The sequence below is a fragment of the Pseudorca crassidens genome, chromosome 17, assembly GCF_039906515.1.
Source record: "Pseudorca crassidens isolate mPseCra1 chromosome 17, mPseCra1.hap1, whole genome shotgun sequence".
Classification (NCBI taxonomy): Eukaryota; Metazoa; Chordata; class Mammalia; order Artiodactyla; family Delphinidae; genus Pseudorca; species Pseudorca crassidens.
Window position 1 is genome coordinate 11,120,504 of NC_090312.1, and position 17,858 is coordinate 11,138,361.

Consider the following 17,858-nt stretch of genomic DNA (forward strand, 5'->3'; position numbering starts at 1 on the left):
GCTGCATAGCACAGGGAGATCAGCTTCGTGCTTTGTCACCGCCTAGAGGGGTGGGATAGGGAGGGCGGGAGGGAGGGAGACACAAGAGGGAAGAGATACGGGGATATATGTATACGTATAGCTGATTCACTTTGTTATAAAGCAGAAACTGACACACCATTGTAAAGCAATTATACACCGCTAAAGATGTTTAAAAAAAAAAAAAGATAATTGGAAAAAAAAAAAGTCTTGTGACCACACTGTGACTCAGGGGTGATTTAATGTGTCATGAGGCAGTTTGGTTTCAGGAAATGATGGTTTGCTGGAGCGTAGGGATGGATGTTGGAAGTTGGGAAAGAGCCAGAAATTAAAGAGCTGGGTCACCGACTCCGCCCTTACCGGGTGAGGCAGCCACCCTTGATTTGAAAAGGTTTGGGGACCAGCGGCAACATCACCTGGGAGCTCCTTAGAGATGCTGAATTCCACTCTAGACCTGTTGAGTCAGAGTTTGGATTTTAACAAGGTCTCCAGGTGCTTGGGTGCAACATGGGGAGCAGACGTCGGAAAAGAAAGGGCAGTTCTGTAGATGCCGAGCCTCGGAATGCAGAGGCTTGTTCTGGAGTCGCTGAGTGTCAGTCGTTGAGCAGGGCTACAGTCAGGGCCAATTTTCTCACTTTTTAATACTTGCCAAGTATTTTAAGCAACAGAATTCCAGCCTAAGCTGCTAACTGCATAAATGTGGCATGATTACCGATGAAAACCATAGTGTCTTAGCGTTAAAAACCAGTTTATATACATCTGGTCCTCTGATCACACAGCATTCTCATGAGGTAGTCTCATCTCTGCCTTATAGATAATACAACTGAAAGCACAGAGAGAGTGTGCAACATGCCCAGAGTCACACGGTAAAATCAGTAGCAGTATTTGAACTGTGGGCTTAAAACAATTTCAGAGCTTGCTTTTTTTTTTTTTTTTTTTAAATCATCCAGTGTTCCCATAGTGAGGTAAAAGAAATCCTCCATCAGGGCCATTGCTTTGTATAAGTTCACTTATGCACACAGGGGGACATGAGACGATTGTAAGTGGAAAAGAATCTGGCCCAGGAATGGAACTCTGCAATAATCGACCTTTAGAAAGTTTCGCGGCTGTTCTGATTTAGAGCCTGGAATGGCAAGGCACCTTCCTCCTCCCCTTGGCTTACCATTCACCTCCAGCTCTTCTGTAAAGCCCAGCTAAGAGGTGCCCTGCTCTGTAGGACCTTCCCTCCAGTGGAGGACAGGTAGTTGGTTGCTCCGTTAAGTGTTTTATTCATGCTTCTGTTACAAAACTGATCACTGCATCTTAACTACTTGTCTTATTAGCCACCTACTCAGATAGCCTGTAAGCTCCTTGGCAATGAGGAAGGAGTCCTGTTCACCGTTGCAGCCCCAGAACCTGGCTTATTTTGGCCTTCCACTCCATACATGTTAAATGTATGAACGCACGTGTGCGTGATGTAGATTCGGCTTTTGTCCTCCCCACGCCACCATTGTCTGCTTTTCATGGATTTTTACATAGCATCCGGTGGGCTTGGAGGGTGGGAGGAGGAAGCGTACGGGGGGAGAGAGAAAACTCCGATTTCTGGTTCGGCTCCTGTTCAGCAGCTTTTGGGACAGCGTTCTAAGGAAGTGGGGTGGGGGCTGTCTCACCTGGGCTTGAGGATGACCTGGTCCGGTACAGTGAGGAAACAGGCATGGACTGCAGCTGCGTGTGAACTGCTTGCACATTGTCTTCTCAGTGTCCCCTCGTAAGCAGTGGGGTGTAACAGGTGATTCTCGGAAGTCCAGGAGTTATCAGGCTTTTCCGCAGTTTGGAGAACCTTGACGTATAGTGGCTTGGGATCTAATGAATTAACTCACGTCTGAAAATGAATGTTATCTCCTGATAAGTAAATGGCGGCTCTGGCTGCTTTTTCAAGGAGTGGATGAAACGTATTCACTTGTTCACTCTACTGATTCACACCATTCATTTCTTTATTCCTTCACTCTCTCATTTGTCAAACTTACCTACCCCTTCTTCCCTCTTTCTGCTCCTTCCTCCCCTCATCTCTCTCCTCCCTGGGAGCCTGAGGGCAAGAGGAAGATAATCAGTAGTTTTGCTTTGTAGGTGTTGCCATCTCAACACCTTCCAGTTTTGTTTCTCCAGGACATCATGGGGAAGTGGCAGGAGGTGACTTTGTGCAGCCCTTTTCTCTCAATGAGGACAGTCAGCCCCGGAGTAGGGATGTGCGGAGACAGAGATGAGAGGGCAGAGGAACAGGAAACTGTTTGGCCGAGGTCTTAAGAAATGATTTTTTCTGAAATTAATCCCCTTGGAATATATACTCTAGCAATTATGTATTTCTGTCTCCAGAATTCTTCTTTGGGTGTCAATCCTGGTTTCATCTCTGAGTTTTTTCAACAGGAGAATTTGACTTCCACATTCTAAGAGTGCTCTGTAATGTTTCCATTTACATACCAGTTTGCCTTGTTGTTTGGCTAGAAGGGTGTGTGAATATATATACAAGAACCCAAGGTTCATTTTTAGTTGCAGCAGAAGCAGGCCCCAGGGAAAAAGTCAAGATAACTGGATTCCTGAAATGGTAACTGGGCAGCTCGTCTTTCTGTTCCTTAGCCTGCAGAGCAGCGCTTTGGTTTTAGAAGATAAGTTGCTCCTACTTGTGAAGGCCTTCTTTAGAATGATGCATTGAATGTGTCAAGAACCCTTATAATCCTCACCCCTTTACCCCAGGCCACATGTCATCCGCCTTGAAGCATATCAAAGCAAGGAGGGAAAAGTGTATTTGATAAGGCCCTAAAATTGGTCATTTCTGGTCCAAGGAGAGGAAGGAGAGGTAACATCCTGTGTGTTCAAATGCAAGGTTTTGTGGTTCAAAGCGCCTGCAAGGAGATGGTCCCAAGGCAAAACCAGCAAGGGGCTCGGGATTGATGGGGGCGGGGAGGGCGTCGACATTTAGAGAGGCCTCATAAGCGTGACTGTAGCCTGCGAAGAAGGACCACCATTGGCATGAGGGATGGCTGGAAGGACTTAAGGGGTTCTTTTTTTTTTGCGGTACGCGGGCCTCTCACTGTTGTGGCCTCTCCCGCCGCGGAGCACAGGCTCCGGACGCGCAGGCTCAGCGGCCATGGCTCACAGGCCCGGCCGCTCTGCGGCATGTGGGATCTTCCCGGACCGGGGCACGAACCCGTGTCCCCTGCATCGGCAGGCGGACCCTCAACCACTGCGCCACCAGGGAAGCCCTTCAGGGGTTCTTTATGAAGTCAGGTACACACCCCCGAGAGGACTAGGCTGCATGAGGGCGTCCCATAGCCCGGGCTTGGGTAAGCTCCTGTTTCCAAGAAGGCTTCCCCAGCTGTCCCACAAAATCCTACAAAACCTGGGAAGAAAGAGGAGCCTGGGATCTCTAGGTGAAGGTGGTTAATGCATATTTGTTCAGTTGATGTGCAGACCAGACTTCAGAATGTCACATTTCCTGATACGTAAGAGCTGGCTGAGCTCTGTAACTGCAGGGTTGCAGGTAGGACACTGCAGCTCCAGATAAAACATTTCCTGGTAAGCCTGGGCAGGGAGCTCATACCTGTCGGAGGGGCTCTGTATCCTCTTAAAAAACCTCCTTTTTATTAACAGCTGTTTCACCAGGGGGTGTTTTTCTACAGTGGCTGTTGTGAAAGAAGGGCATTACTCTGAGGGATCAGTTCTGGGGAACTAAGTTTGAGGAATGGTGCTCTTGAAGTCAGATCCTAGAACCAAAAAGGTTAGAAATGGATTAAAAGTCCCAGCTTTAACAGAAGAAAAAGCCACAGACGAAAAGCCTCAAGTAGTTTCCAGCTTGGTGTATTTGCATCAATTAGCAGGAGAGCCATCTGGCACCGCTGATGGAGCCCTCTGTATGGCGGGAGTTCAGCAGAGAGGAGTTCCATGTAGTGTTGATGGAGGGGGACTGGAGCAGGTTTGAAAGCCGCGCTTGGGGATGCCTCTCTGCTTCTTGGTGCTTGCTAGACTGTGCAGAGCATTCCAGGGAGAGGGACCTGGGCAGGAGAAAGTCACCGCAGAGACCCGACAGGGCCACCTAGTGCCCATCTATGAGTTTAGGGAAATGTCAGATCAATTTATGAAACCTTCTCTGGATCCCTCCTGTATGCTAGACTGAGTGCGAAGGACTCGGAGTACAAAGTTGATAAAACCAGCTGTGGCCCTATTGGCGTTTACTGTATTAAAGGGCAGAAATAGCTAAGGATGCCCTGTAGACCATGTGACCATGGCCCTCGACGTAACCTAGCTCTGGTAGTTTGCACACCAACCTTGGGAGCTATGCCTTATTCCTAGATCGCAAATGAGAAACTCAAGTGCTGAGGGCTTGGGGGATTTGCCCATAGAGCTGGCCTTCAAGTCTCTGGTCCTCAGAGTTTATATCTCCATCGAACTGTTTCCCTTGGGCTGGAAAAATTAGCCTCCCCCCAAAATCAGTTGGCCTCCCTTCTCAAAGATAGATAGATCGATAGGTAGATAGATACATAGGTAGATAGCTAGATAGATAGATAGATAAAGGACACTCAGTAGTATTCGTCAGAGGGTGTGACTGAATGAGTGGGTACATGGCGCCCTCTCTGCTGACACTCATTCTGTTTGTTCACGGTCTTGATAATCTGAAATGACCTCACCAGCCCCATCTTATCTGTTATTCCCCAGCATCCTTCAGTGGTCCTTCCATCCCTCTATACTTTCATCCACCTCGCCAGTATTTTGCTGCAGGGCACTACGCCTCCAGGCCGGAACTGGACACAGATAGATGTATGGGGCCCAGTCCCTGGCCTCTAAGTGCTTATGCAATCCAGCTTGGTTCGATCAGAATCAAATAATTCTGCTTAACAGCTTCTGATTTCCCTCATGCCACACTCATCCCTGTTTCTGTCTGGTTCCTTGGGGCCCCATTACCAGGAATGCACTCCCTGCCCTTCTCCGAGCGGCGCTCTTCAGGGGCTCCCTCTGGGCTGGCCTTCAAGGAAGTCTTCCCTCACATTGTGCTCTCTCCCCCTTTTACCTCCCTCAGCCCTTCTTCCTCTGTCACACATTCCTTTGGCACGAAGGTCTGTGCCCTCTTGAGCTGTGTCCTCAACTCCGTCAGTCTGTCTTATCTTGTTCATACACTGGTGCCAGGATTAACGTTCCCCGAGGGCACAGATTTTTGCTTCCGTGTTGTTTCGTAATGATGAGCACGTAGACATTAAGGTTGTTTGCTCATCTGTGCATTTGCTTAGATAGTTGAACAGGTTTTTAAGTTCAGGAAGTATGATGGATGCTCTCGATTTTATCGCCCGTCTCAGTCCTGGTGTAAATAGGAACGTGAAGGCAAGGGTGGCTGACCTGTCCTGAGCACTTGCCATGTACCAGACAGTGTTCTTAGCGCTCTGTGTGCTTTCACCCACTTAAGTTCTTACCCTCATTTTACGGAGGAGGGAACCGAAGCACATGGCGTTAAGTATCTTGCTCAAGCAGGATTAAAAATTCACGAATTCTGGCCTCCAGACACCATCAGTACATGAGAGAGTTACCTGCCGTGACTCTCGGATTTTGTGAACGCTATTTTTTTTAAATATGAAACTAAGTGATGGGCTTAACCTGTGAATGGAAATAGAATCTCACCTACATGGTGAGATAAACATCAGCGAAATGAATGCCAGCTTTGTTTTTAGTTAATTGAGAATAACTTTGCCAGTCGTTTTGTAGCAGCTTTTGATTACCACCCCATTTTCACTCAACTATACCTCAGTTAAAAACAAAAACAACGTTTTCACCTCCTGGGTAGTGTCGTATGAGAGAGGTAGCATGCTGTACCTCAGGCGTCCTGGTTTCAGGAACCTGCTCTGCCCTATGGTACGTGAGACCTGGACCAAACTGCTGTGCTTCTCTGAGCCTGTTTTCCTCATCTGGAAAATCGAGATGGTAATCTGCCCGTCAGATTTCTTGTGAGTGTTGAGAGAGGTAACACACGTCGTCTCCTAGTTCCACACGTGGCACGTAGTAGGTCCTCAGAAATAAATGGTGGCTAAAAAGAACAGATTTTTTTGGAAACCTGTCGTTAGCAGGCAGTGATTTTCTAGTTTCCAGTAGTTACGTGAGTTCATTATTACGTCTGTGCCTCTAAGGCCTTGGCCGCTTATTTTGTTTATTTGTAATCACCATTTGGAGGCTTGTTGGTACTTTTCTCAGCATGGGTAAAACACCTAACGTTACAGCAGAAACCAGAGGCAGCAAGCCTTCCACTGTGATCTGCGTAAACATTTCATGTTTTTAAAGAAAGTCTGGCTATTGCCTGTGGAACACAAAAACTGGTATCAGCTTTATTCCAACTACATTTGAATGCCAGAGTGACACTGATCATGGATGCCTTCCCAGAGCTTTAGAAAAACAAAACCAACCTGTTTTGTTTGTTTTATTTTCCAAGGATGTCAAGGTTGCAGTTGGCTGGGTATTTTAGCTGCTATGCACATGGTGACTCTCTCTGATTCAGTAATTAGAACAAAAAATGTTTTTAGAAGACGGCACTTGAATAGACAAATATGATTGTAATTACACTTCCCTTCATTTTATTTAGACCACCAAAAACGATTCTAGTGATAAGATCATTTTGTTTGAGCCAGTGTACACAAAATTCTCTTCATTCATGAAATTCTGTGTTCACTAATGCTCACAGGCTGGCACGGAGCCATTTTTTTTTTAAAAAACTTAATGGTTCAAAACTCCTTGAGTAGTCCGTCTCCTTGTGTGTGTTTCTGGAAGTTCTATAAGGAAGGTGGGCTGTTCAGCGTCATTAATGGTATGTCCTAGTGTTTATTTTGCTAATCCTTTCCCTTCATGCTTCCTGTAGGAAAGTAAGTGTGGGTTGCCAAGCCCTCCTTTTCTTTTTGGTCTAGTGTTCCCTGAAGTAACTCCCTCCAGATCTTACAGTCAAGGGAGACTCAACTGTTAAGGAACCACTAGGACTGTCGTCATTAGAGACTGGTCTTTACTTTCATGGGTCGTGAGTAGAGCGTGGGGTGGGAGGTTTCCCTGTTCCTCTTTCACAGGCATTAGGGCCAGTCTTTGTGGGCAGCCACCCACATATGATAAGTGGGTAAAGGGAGTAGAAAGGAATGATCATTTTCAGTACCTCGTCGGAGATCACATTTTCTTTATGGGGGGAGGGGATATCAGGAAAGATGCTTTATCCTTTGCAAAGCTGTCACGCACTGTTGGTGGTGCTGTGATACAACTGCATTGCTCTGTTACCCCTCCCTCCCAGGGGCTGCATCTTACGTCTCAGTCTTTGTGGGGTCACCATGGTTCATTGTCACTGGTTCCCAGACATAACCAAAGGAAGCCGTTGGTCTTGTCGGCCGGTGACACTTGCCTTCATAGATCCCAGCTATACCCTGGCTCGTCCCCTCCAGTTTATTGCTCTTCATAAAATACAGCTCCTCTTACCCTGCCTAACATCTCTCTTGGACTCCCCATCACCTTTACAGAGAATGTGGCTCCTGTTTTTGTCTTTCTGGCCTTCAGTTGAGCCTCACACCCTGTGGGCTGAATTACACTATAATCACTTGAATCTGATTATAGATATAGTTTTGGGGGCCTGGCTAATTTTAGGATGTTTATTTGCCCAGTTTTCATTTTTCTATTCTCATTGCGCCAGTGTTTTGAGGTCTCGGATTATGATCACTAAATGTCTGAAATTTTTTTTAAGGCATTCTTTAGGACTCCCACAACTTTTGAGAAACACTGCACATTTGACTGGCCGCTGCAGTCCCTTTCTGGGGATGGGTCCTTTCCATGAGAACCTCTGCCCTTGGGGTCAATGAACTGGGAGTTTAGGGACGATGTGACGGAGGCGAGTCTAACAGAACCCTCCCACTCACACGTTCAGTCCCACACGCGGTTGCTGTCGATATAGTCAGTGAAATAAATGTACGTCCCCTCGTGGGCTGTCCAGCTTAGAGTGCCCTGTGGTTTCTGGCGATTTCCTGCATCTAATGAGTCTCTGATTGCCTGTTCTGAAGCTCCTAATACAAATGTGCTCTTGAAAACTTTGCCTTTTGTCCAAACGTGGGTTTCTCCTGAGATGTGCCACCATTTTTCAGGCCTTTTGTCTTGTGGGAGTTGATCGTGGCTTTTCTGTTTATGCAGCTACTGGCAGTAATTCTCCTTTGCCCATCAAACCAGGTCTGAATTCCTCTGCCTGTTTTTAAGACCCCTACTGTCTGACTTTTCTTCCTCCTGTACCCAGTCTCACCTATGACTTTCTGTTCTTATCAGCCTAGTGTCTTCTTTCTGCTCCCAAACGCTGTTCCCACACCTCCTTACCTTTACCTGGTCTTCCTACTCCTCTCCAGCCACCTGCGTCCTGCCGTCCTTTAAAGCTCATCCCAGATCCCATGTTCTCTGCAAAGTGGTCCCTAAGATCCAGCCTGCCTGGACTTGGTCGTCCTCTCTTGCACAGTAGTTACTGCAGAGCTCACAAACTAGTGGCCCACTTGCCACACGCAGCCCACAGATGTTTTGTGTTCCCACCAAATTTGACCTAGTTGCTGTCTTTTAAGTTTCAGGAAATTTCACGTAAATATTGGATTTTTGGCTTGTTTTGAAAAATCAGACAGTCTGATAACACTGAACCTCTCGCAAATGGCAAAAGCCAGCTAAAGCTAGTTACTTAGTGGCTGCCTTTCTTAAATGGCAAATGTTATTATTTTGCCTTGGTCATGCCCTGTCTCTGTTCAGTTGACCAAGCTTGCTTCTCTTATTAACATTATTGTCTTGGCTCCAGTAAGCATTTGTATTTGTGATCCTTTGGTTTCCAGCCTGTATCATCCTCTACCCCATCCTCTTTATAATTTCAAATTGTTATTTGTGTGGTTTTCATGAGAGTAGGATGAGCAGTCTCTTTTTCTTCCCAAATATAATTTCCCCAAGAGCGTCTGTACCCTGGGTAACTATTCTACCAAATCAATAATTGGTTTTGATATTTTAGCTTTAATGCCATGGTTGATGTACACATGACAGAACATTTTTTTCTTATTTAATCTACCCTACCTGGCATTAGCATCTGAAAGCCTCGATACGCTAATACTATCATAAACAGATTCCATGCAGCACATCTGAGCACCTCTGGGGCCAGAGCAAAGAGCCGTGGAGGGAGAGCCCCAGCTGAAAGGGAGAGTGCTGGAGAGAAAGGGAGGGATGTGTCTTTTTTTTTTTTGGCTTTAAGCCTTGGTTGCCTCATCAGCTTCCCCAGGAAGTTCTCTGGTCCAATTTAGATGTGTTCCCGTTGGATTTACTGAGTACTTCCTTTTCTCATCTTAAGGGCTTTGCATACTTTATTTCATTTAATCACTGCAACAGCTTGTGAGGCAGCAGCTCTTATCCTGTTTAATAGATGTGGAAACTGAGGCAAGAAGTTAAGTGATAAATTTCCTAATAAGTGGTTTGAACCCAACTTTGTCTTGATTCCAAAATCTGATGCTTTAACTGCTCTTCTAACCCGGCCTTCCTGTAACATATCCCTCTGCCCTGATGGGATTGAGGCTGTGCTTTTGCTTTTCTATCTGTGGACTTCTTGAGGTCAGGGAATGTGTTTAGCTTATTTTTGTGTTCTTAGCACAAAGCAAGAACAGGCACTCAGGAAACGTTTGGTAAAGGGAGTATATGCGAATGCACTTCGCATATACTCATTTTTCCCTAGCTTATTTGTAGATCTTTTTTGCCTCTATGAATCCTCATGTGGTCCTTTTGGGGAGTAGGCTTTTTTCTCTTTGGGCAACCATTTGTATTATAGAAAAGGGAAAGGCACTTAAAGTGTTTAGCCTTTCAATTTGCCCAAAGGGGATCTTACTAAGTGTTCGTATAATTACATTCACAAGTCAGGATTGATGATGGATATCCATGCGGAGTAGAGAAGGCACCAGTTTTATTGCGATGGATAGACCTTAAGCAGTTTCTGATGAGATTTTTTAAATGTTTTGATTCAGTTGTTTTTCAAATAGACTGATAATAAATAAGCCATTTTTTCAAAAAGGGAGGATTAATATCAAATATAAATGAATTTGTAGTTTTGACTAAGATATCTAAAAATTATGGAATTCCCTGGTGGTCCAGTGGTAGAGAATCCGCCTTACAATGCAGGGGATGTGGGTTCAAACCCTGGTCAGGGAACTAAGATCCCACGTGCCGCGGGGCAACTAAACCCACGTGCCACAACTACTGAGCTCGTGCGCCTCAGCTAGAGCCCACGTGCCGCAAACTAGAGCCCACACGCTCTGGACCCCGTGCACGACAGCCACACAGCCCACGCGCCCTGGAGTGTGCGTGCCACAACTGGAGAGAAGCCTGCACGCCTCAACAAAAGATCCCGCATGTTTCAACAAAGATCCCGCATGCCTCAACTAAGACCCGTAGCAGCCAAAAAAATAAAATTAATTAATTAGTAACAAATAAATCTTAAAAAAATAAAAATTATGGAACCACAATATCTTATTGTTTCTGTTTCTCCTTTTTCCCTATTTGGTAAATTAAGTAAACAAATGATTATTTGCCAGATATATATATATTATTGAATCTCTAGAAGACTGTAATTGTGGAGTCTTAGATACTTACTTTGAGGGTGTGATCAAATCATATTGAATTATAGTTAAGCAATATCGCAAAGTGTAGAACATACGTAAGATGCAGAGTCTCTTAGATGAGGATGAGCCGACATGTGCCATGATTGTGTATCTTGATTCCTGGGTTCCCTACGTATCATCATATAGATGTCTCAGAACAGAATAAATTAAGTTGCTTTTTAAAAAAAAACACTGTATTTTTAAACTTCTGATACATCTTCCAGTCGGAAAAACTGAACCAATACATTGGTTGTAGATTCATGGTCCCCACCCTGAGATAGAAGCTTCTGTTCTCAGAAAGGTCTGGCATAATTAAGAAATCAGGGCTCCCCTGGTGGCACAGTGGTTAAGAATCCTCCTGCCAATGCAGGGGACACAGGTTCGAGCCCTGGCCCGGGAAGAACCCACATGCCGCGGAGCAGCTAAGCCCGTGCACCACAACTACTGAGCCTGCGCTCTAGAGCCCGCGAGCCACAACTGTGGAGCCTGCATGTCACAACTACTGAAGCCCATGTGCCTAGAGCCCATGCTCCACAACAAGAGAAGCCACCACAATGAGAAGCCCACGCACCACAACGAAGAGTAGCCCCTGCTCACCGCAACTAGAGAAAACCCACGTACAGCAACAAACGCCGAACAACCCAACACAGCTGTAAATCAATCACTCAGTCAATCAATCTGTCTTTAAGAAAAAGAAATCAAGAACAAAGCAAAGCCTCCCCCCGCCCCCGACCCCTGACCCATGGTAAATTTTCGAATTCAGTTAATAAGCATACGTCAGTCTTTCTATGGGAAAAAAAACAACCCATAAACAATGATGGGATTGACCAGTAAAGAGATGTGTAAAAACCTGAAGCAGGGAGAAAAGCCATAAATGGTAGAGAAATGTTGTTTTTGTTGATCTGTAGATCTCTAAGACTGGTAGCTACCTTTTATTGAGTGGTGAGCTTACTTATTCCTTACAATGACCTTTTGAGATACATATGATTCCTGGTTTTACCAGTGAGGTCATTGAGTCCATTGAGGGGAATTTACCTAGCTAGTGTCTTAGAGCCCCAGGTTGTCTGACCCAAAACCTCTGTTCTCTTCTCCCGTCCAACATTACCACCGAATATGAGGTATTTTCTGTGTGTATATACATACACGTAATCTAAGCCTGTTTGTTATTTAGAAAAATAACATGTTGTTATATGTTATTTGGAAAAAGTGATTCTATAAACGCACATATTCATTTACCCATTCTTAGACACACCAGTGACTGTTATACCACTTGTATCCTGGGTTACTTTAAATGGAATGATGCTGTTAACGCCCAAGTGCAGTGGACTGCCTGACAAATCCACATTTCCTTGTTTCTTTCTTTTTAAAGTTAAATGGATATTTAAATGTGGTTGAATTCTAATGTAGAAAATCAAATACGGGCCTTTCTCACCTTCTGAGATGGCCCACACCCTGTCTGTGGAGTGTGTTTCTCCCAAGGCCACTCGCGCCTTCTGAGATGGCCCACACCCTGTCTGTGGAGCGTGTTTCTCTCTAAATAAATCCACTTCGGGACTTCCCTGGTGGCGCAGTGGTTAAGAATCCACCTGCCAATGCAGAGGACACGGGTTCGAGCCCTGGTCCGGGAAGATCCCACATGCCGCAGAGCAACTAAGGCCGTGTGCCACAACTACTGAGCCTGCGCTCTAGAGCCCACGAGCCACAGCTACGGAACCTGCGTGCTGCAACTACTGAAGCCTGTGCACCTAGAGCCCGTGCTCTGCAACAAGAGAAGCCACCACAGTGAGAAGCCCGCGCGCCACAACAAGGAGTAGCCCCCGCTCGCCACAACTAGAGAAAGCCCGCACGCAGCAACGATGACCCAACACAGCCAAAAATAAATTTATTTTTAAAATAAATAAATAAATCCAATTCCTACCTTTAAAAAGATAAAGGAAATTAAATACACTTTTGGTACTATTCTCAGCTCTGAATAATTGTTCTGAATTTTAAGTAACTGAATAATTTTTGTTATTTTATTACAAATTTTCATTCTTAAGCAGAATCTCTGATGAGTATTTATATGCCTCTCTCCCGCTTTTCTGTTGCCTTTTATTGGCTTGGATAAATAACTCTGTGGCTCAAAGCTGGAAGAGTTTATTAGCAGGACAGAATTATATTGCATGAGTCATGCTCTAAGAAGAGTTCCAGTCCAGATACTGAAAACGCTGGCGTGATTGATTCCCATCTATCTTGGGAGACTAGACGTTGAGAACTCCTTCCAGGAGTAGTGCTGACTTGCGAAGACTTAGTTGTCAAAAGAAGCCATTACCATTATCACAATTAGACTCTGTGCACAAAACGCCCAGAGTTTGGGGGAAATATAATCACAATTGAATATACAGCACACCCCTTTTCTAAACTTGTATTTTAGCCCAGAGGTCAGTTACTAGTTTTATGCTGGATTCTTCTGATATCCATAGATGAGGTGTAAAGAAGGCAGAAAAGAGACAGCAAGGAGTATTAGAAGGGGCACTGGTGAAATCATCTTTCTTCGAGTCTGTCTGCGCTACTCACTGGCCTGGTGACTTTTTTTTTTTTTTTTTAAGGCTGCTTGATCCCTCTAAATCATGGTTTCCTCGTCAGCAAAACTAAGGCAAGAAAATCAGCTCTGCATATCTCTTTTTAATGACCGAGTAAAATAAGGAACACACAAGTGCCAGTATAAGAGATTCTGTAATGGTAGAAAGTTACTGAACTGAGACACAGACTCAGGTTTGTAATCTGGTACATAGTTGACGTTCACTGCAAGTAAACTCCCGTCACCTCTTTTTAGCCTTAAGTTTTATATTGGTTATTGGGTCAAGAGGACAGTGGGTTCCACGCAGAGTAGGGTCACTCTTAGGTAAGGATGCCCCAGACTGCTCCGTGGACCAGCTCCCCGCTCCCGCCCCATGCTCTTCCTTCCCTGCTCTCACCTCTCTTTTTTTCTTTCTCTCTCCCCTACTTTATTTCTTCCTCTATCTGATCTCTCTTACAGAAATTATAGAATATTTTTAGAGTTGAGAGACATCTAGAAATCATCCAGTCAGATCTGTTTGTTTTACAGATGAGGGAGCTAAAGCCGAGAGGTTAGTTTCTTGCTCGAGACCACACAGTAGCCAGGCTGGTGTAGCCAATACGCTCAGTTGCAAAAGCAGATCTGTTTTCCCCACACCATGCTGCTTTCAAAAATTTTTTCGCATGGTAGGGACTCCGCAACCCCCATTTTAAAATATGGTTAAATATCTCCGCAGAAGTGGATTTCTGACACCTGCCATTAACATTCAATGCGGTGTCAGCCAGGTCCTCACATCCCCTGGTTGTCACGTCCAAGGCTCCGAGAAGCAGATTGTGGCAGACAGTGTGGGTAACTTCAGAATCTCTAACACTGGATGTATGATTCAGACCTTACGTGAGTAAAGAGTAATTTCCTCTGCCTCCCCCGTGTATTTCTGGGCTAATGCAACCACAGAGTTCAGGGGAGGGTGTAGGATTTATGCTCTTCTCTTCATTCTCTTTTCTCTCTCAGTCTCATTGGGGATCAAATGCTGGAGTTTTGGGGGTTTTGCTTTTACTTGACAAGCAGGTAGACTGAGTCAGAAGCCTGAATCTGTTCCATTCCCTGTTAGCTGGGTGGCCCTGTAGAACTCCCCTCACTTCCGCTCTCTCATCTGTGAGATGGGCTTGCAGGTTTCTGCCTTGTTTGTCTCAAAGGGTTGTTTTGAGTCAAGTATTGGAGGAGGAAGGTCTTTGTAAACATGCCAGAGACTCCATGGTTGTGGGGGCATTTATGAAGGGACTTTAAAGTACGAGATAAAAGATCTGGATTTGAGTTCTGGTTCTGCCCCCAGCATGGTACTGGGCTGAGTGAAAGGATGCTGTGTGGCCCAAAAGCAATGGCTGGCTCTCCTGCGTTCCCACCCTGCGTAGTTTGTGTTTAACAAGGATATTTGATACATACGGATTGAATACCCATGGAGTTATTGGGGGTATTTTTGTCCTTTATCCCTCATCTCTTTTATCATGTGTCTCAGTCTGATATGTGTGCTCCCTAGCTATTAATACAAAACCGGATGGTATGTATTGGGGGGGGGGGAAGAAAGAACAGAAAAGAAGAAAAAAGAAACGTTGATTTGCATGGAAGACTTTTGCAAAGAAAGAGGAATGTTTTCTCATTGGCAGATACTGTCTTCATGTGTTTCTAATGAAACAGAAGCCAGTGAGCCTCTGGTTTATTTCTTTGTTTCTCCTCTGGCACTGTTGATGTCAGCAAAAAATGCAGTTTGTTTTTTGGTGAGGGCCATGTTTTGTTTTTCCATTTAGCGTAGGAATGGTGGCTTGTACCTGCCACACCCCTCTAAAATAATAAAATGTGTCTAGAATTTGGGACATGACTACAGCTTTCTGTGGTCGGTTAGATCTGTCCTAAAGATCTGGGCTCAGAAAATGCTCTTGGAAACGCCTGTGTGACTACAGTGACAGACATGCATCACGCTGCCTGATAATTATTTACTGTGCTTGTTCCCTTGGAACTCTCTACTTAGAATCATACGGAGTTAAGGAGCCCCATAGTCTTAAGATGTTAGTGCTAATTGATACACGATAACATGGCCTTTTGATTATTGGGGGGTTTTCAACACACTCATTAGGTCTCTTCTCAGGGCACCTCACTGAGAACCAGTCTTTGAACTTGTTTTTGTTGTGTTGAAATGAATTTTCTGGTTCTTTCACTTCAACTCAACTTTCAGCTGCTGGGTCCTTTTTGTTGTAAACTGATTGGACGTCGAGAGCTGGCGTGGCTTATTGTCATTGGTGTTTTGTCCTTTTGGGGGGTGTGTGTGCTACACAGCTTTCGAGATCTTGGTTCCCTGACCAGGGATCGAACCAGGGCCCAGGCAGTGGAAGCACCAAGTCCTAACCACTGGACCGCCAGGGAATTCCCTGGTGTTTTTCTCTTGTTGCCTGTGGACATTGTCTCACTGCCTCCTTCCATCCTTGCTACACAGTGGTGGTTACACGGAAGCACCTTGGAGGTGAGTGGCCAGACCAGGTGAGACGGAGACAGTACAGTCCTTCCTGCTCCCTTGCCCTGTCTGGCCTCTGCTTTCTCCTCCTCAGCCTTATTCTGGTTGCTATGGGCTGTGGCCCTCAGCCAGAGCATGTGTCATGCTCTTCCCTCTTGGAGATTCTGATCTGGAAGGTCTGGCATGGGGCCCAGGTGTGTGCGTTTAAAACCTTGAGGAGGGTTAGTTTCCACCCTGGGCACTGGCCTCCCTCGGCAGCAGGCAGAGGCCTTGGTCGCCGAGTCCCCTCTCTGCCACGGCTGCGCCTGGCACGGTGCGTGGACTGCCCTCCGCATCCTCTGGCCTGGCTTCCTGCCTCCTCTTGACTCGGTTTCTGCCTTGTGCTGCCACAGAGCTTTCTCGTGACTGTGTGTGTTTCCAGTTTTGGCTCAGGTGATCAGGTGCTGTGTTCTTTATTTTTCTCAGTTCAGGTTGAGCCTGCAAACCACAGTTCTCCCTGTTTGGTGAGAATTTAGGTTGGATGTTCACGCCAGAGATTCAGAGCCGCGGCCGGGCTCCTGTCCCAGGAGGCCCCGTGGAGGACCCACCGGGACACTCCTGCGGCTCTTTCTTCCTCAGGGGACCTGCTGGTAACATAGACGGTGGAGGTCTTAGCAGGCTCGCTCTTTGTAAGGTGTAAAACACTGGATTTTGAATGAGGAGTTAATGAGTTCCAGCCAGAGCTCAGCCACTTGTTAGCAGTGTGTTTTGGGGGTGAGTCATTGAAACTTACTGGGGCTCCACCCCCGCCCCTTTTGGATGACCTTTTTTCCTCAGCTTTATTGAGTTGGAATGGACTTAAAACATTATATAAGTTTAAGGTATACAACATAGTGATTTTATGTATGTATATATTGCAAAGTGCTTACTCAATAAGATAACACATCCATCACTTAATTACAGTTCTCTCTGTGTGTGTGTGTGTGTGTGTGCGCTGAGAACTTTTGAAATCTACCCTCTTAGAAACTTTCAAATTAGACAATACATTGTTATTAACTATAGACACCATGCTGTACATTAGATCCCCAGAACTTATTTATCTTACAACTGGATGTTTGTACCCTTTCATCCCCTCCCTCCCACCTTTTTTTTTGCTTTTTTTCTTTTTCTTTTGATTTAAACAAGTGAGGAGCTGGCTTTAGGAGTTTGCTGAGCCTGGGGACACCATACCTTATTAATAGCAACACCAGACCTAGAAGCCAGGCCCTCGGGGTTCTTTATCTATCTTTTCTCAGTGCAAAGCATCCATTCATTCATAGAAGGTCCTGGGTCTGAATCTTCCTCACAGAGGTCCTTCAGCGAAGCGTGCCTCTTTGGAACCTCTTTGCTTGATCACTCTGTCTTCAGATCTCCTCTTCTTGGAGCCTCTGATGAGGTCCACACGTTGTCAGGACATTTACTTCGACAAAAAAGAGGCTCGTATTACCTTCAGCTTGGTAGTTAGTGCCTGTGTCCTTTTCCAGATCTGTTGTTCTAGTCGTCATGAGGACTGTAAACAGTTTCCGTGGGCCTTTTCCATTGTAAAGTTAGAACAAAAAAGCAAACAAAATAGGTCCCTGTAGTCTCTGATATGTCTCCTTTAGTAAGCCTTTTACTTCTCAGAGTGAGCACTTAGCTCTGCGTGTTCCCCTGTTTAGAAGTGCTTTCCGGCTCCTGTGCTGGCCAGGAGAAGAGCTTTCACATGTTAGCAGGCTGGGATGTCTCCGGGGGCTGTAATTGAGAGAGCGGTATTGACCCTGCGGTCATCAGTCTGAATGTGCCTAAGTGGGTAGCAGCCCAAAGCCATTACTGCCGCCTTCCAGGAATCTTTGATAAATGAGTTAGTGGGCTTTCTGTAGCTCCCTACACAGGCCTGATTGGTTCACCCATTTATTTCCTTCTGCGGGAGCCAGGAATATAACTCCATATGAGGAAATCTCCCAGTGGTGGGTTTCAAAGCTCTTGGAAGAGAAGCATTGCCATCTGTTGACTGTCTTGGGATGGTTAGGGCTGTCCCTTCCTATTTTACAGATGAAGCAACAGAGTCTAAGAAACTAGCCTCACCTCATCAGCTGTTGATACATAGTCGCAGGTGGTGCTATAGTTTGGCTCTTCGTGCACTTACGAGTCTGTGCTCCTA

General features: G+C 45.6%; 1 protein-coding gene across 13 annotated transcripts in view; it reads left to right on the forward strand.

Moving 5' to 3' along the window:
• Positions 1 to 17,858, forward strand: part of ASAP1 (ArfGAP with SH3 domain, ankyrin repeat and PH domain 1) — a 350,901-nt gene that overhangs the window by 149,804 nt on the left and 183,239 nt on the right. Inside the window, exon 1 of one of the 13 annotated variants that reach the window (XM_067711253.1) lies at positions 15,371 to 15,709. The exons of the other annotated variants lie outside the window; for them this stretch is intronic. Within the exon in view, the coding sequence (XP_067567354.1) occupies positions 15,386 to 15,709 (324 nt within the window). The 5' untranslated portion in view covers positions 15,371 to 15,385. Of the gene's footprint in view, positions 1 to 15,370; positions 15,710 to 17,858 lie in introns of those variants that run through there. 13 annotated transcript variants of the gene reach the window in all.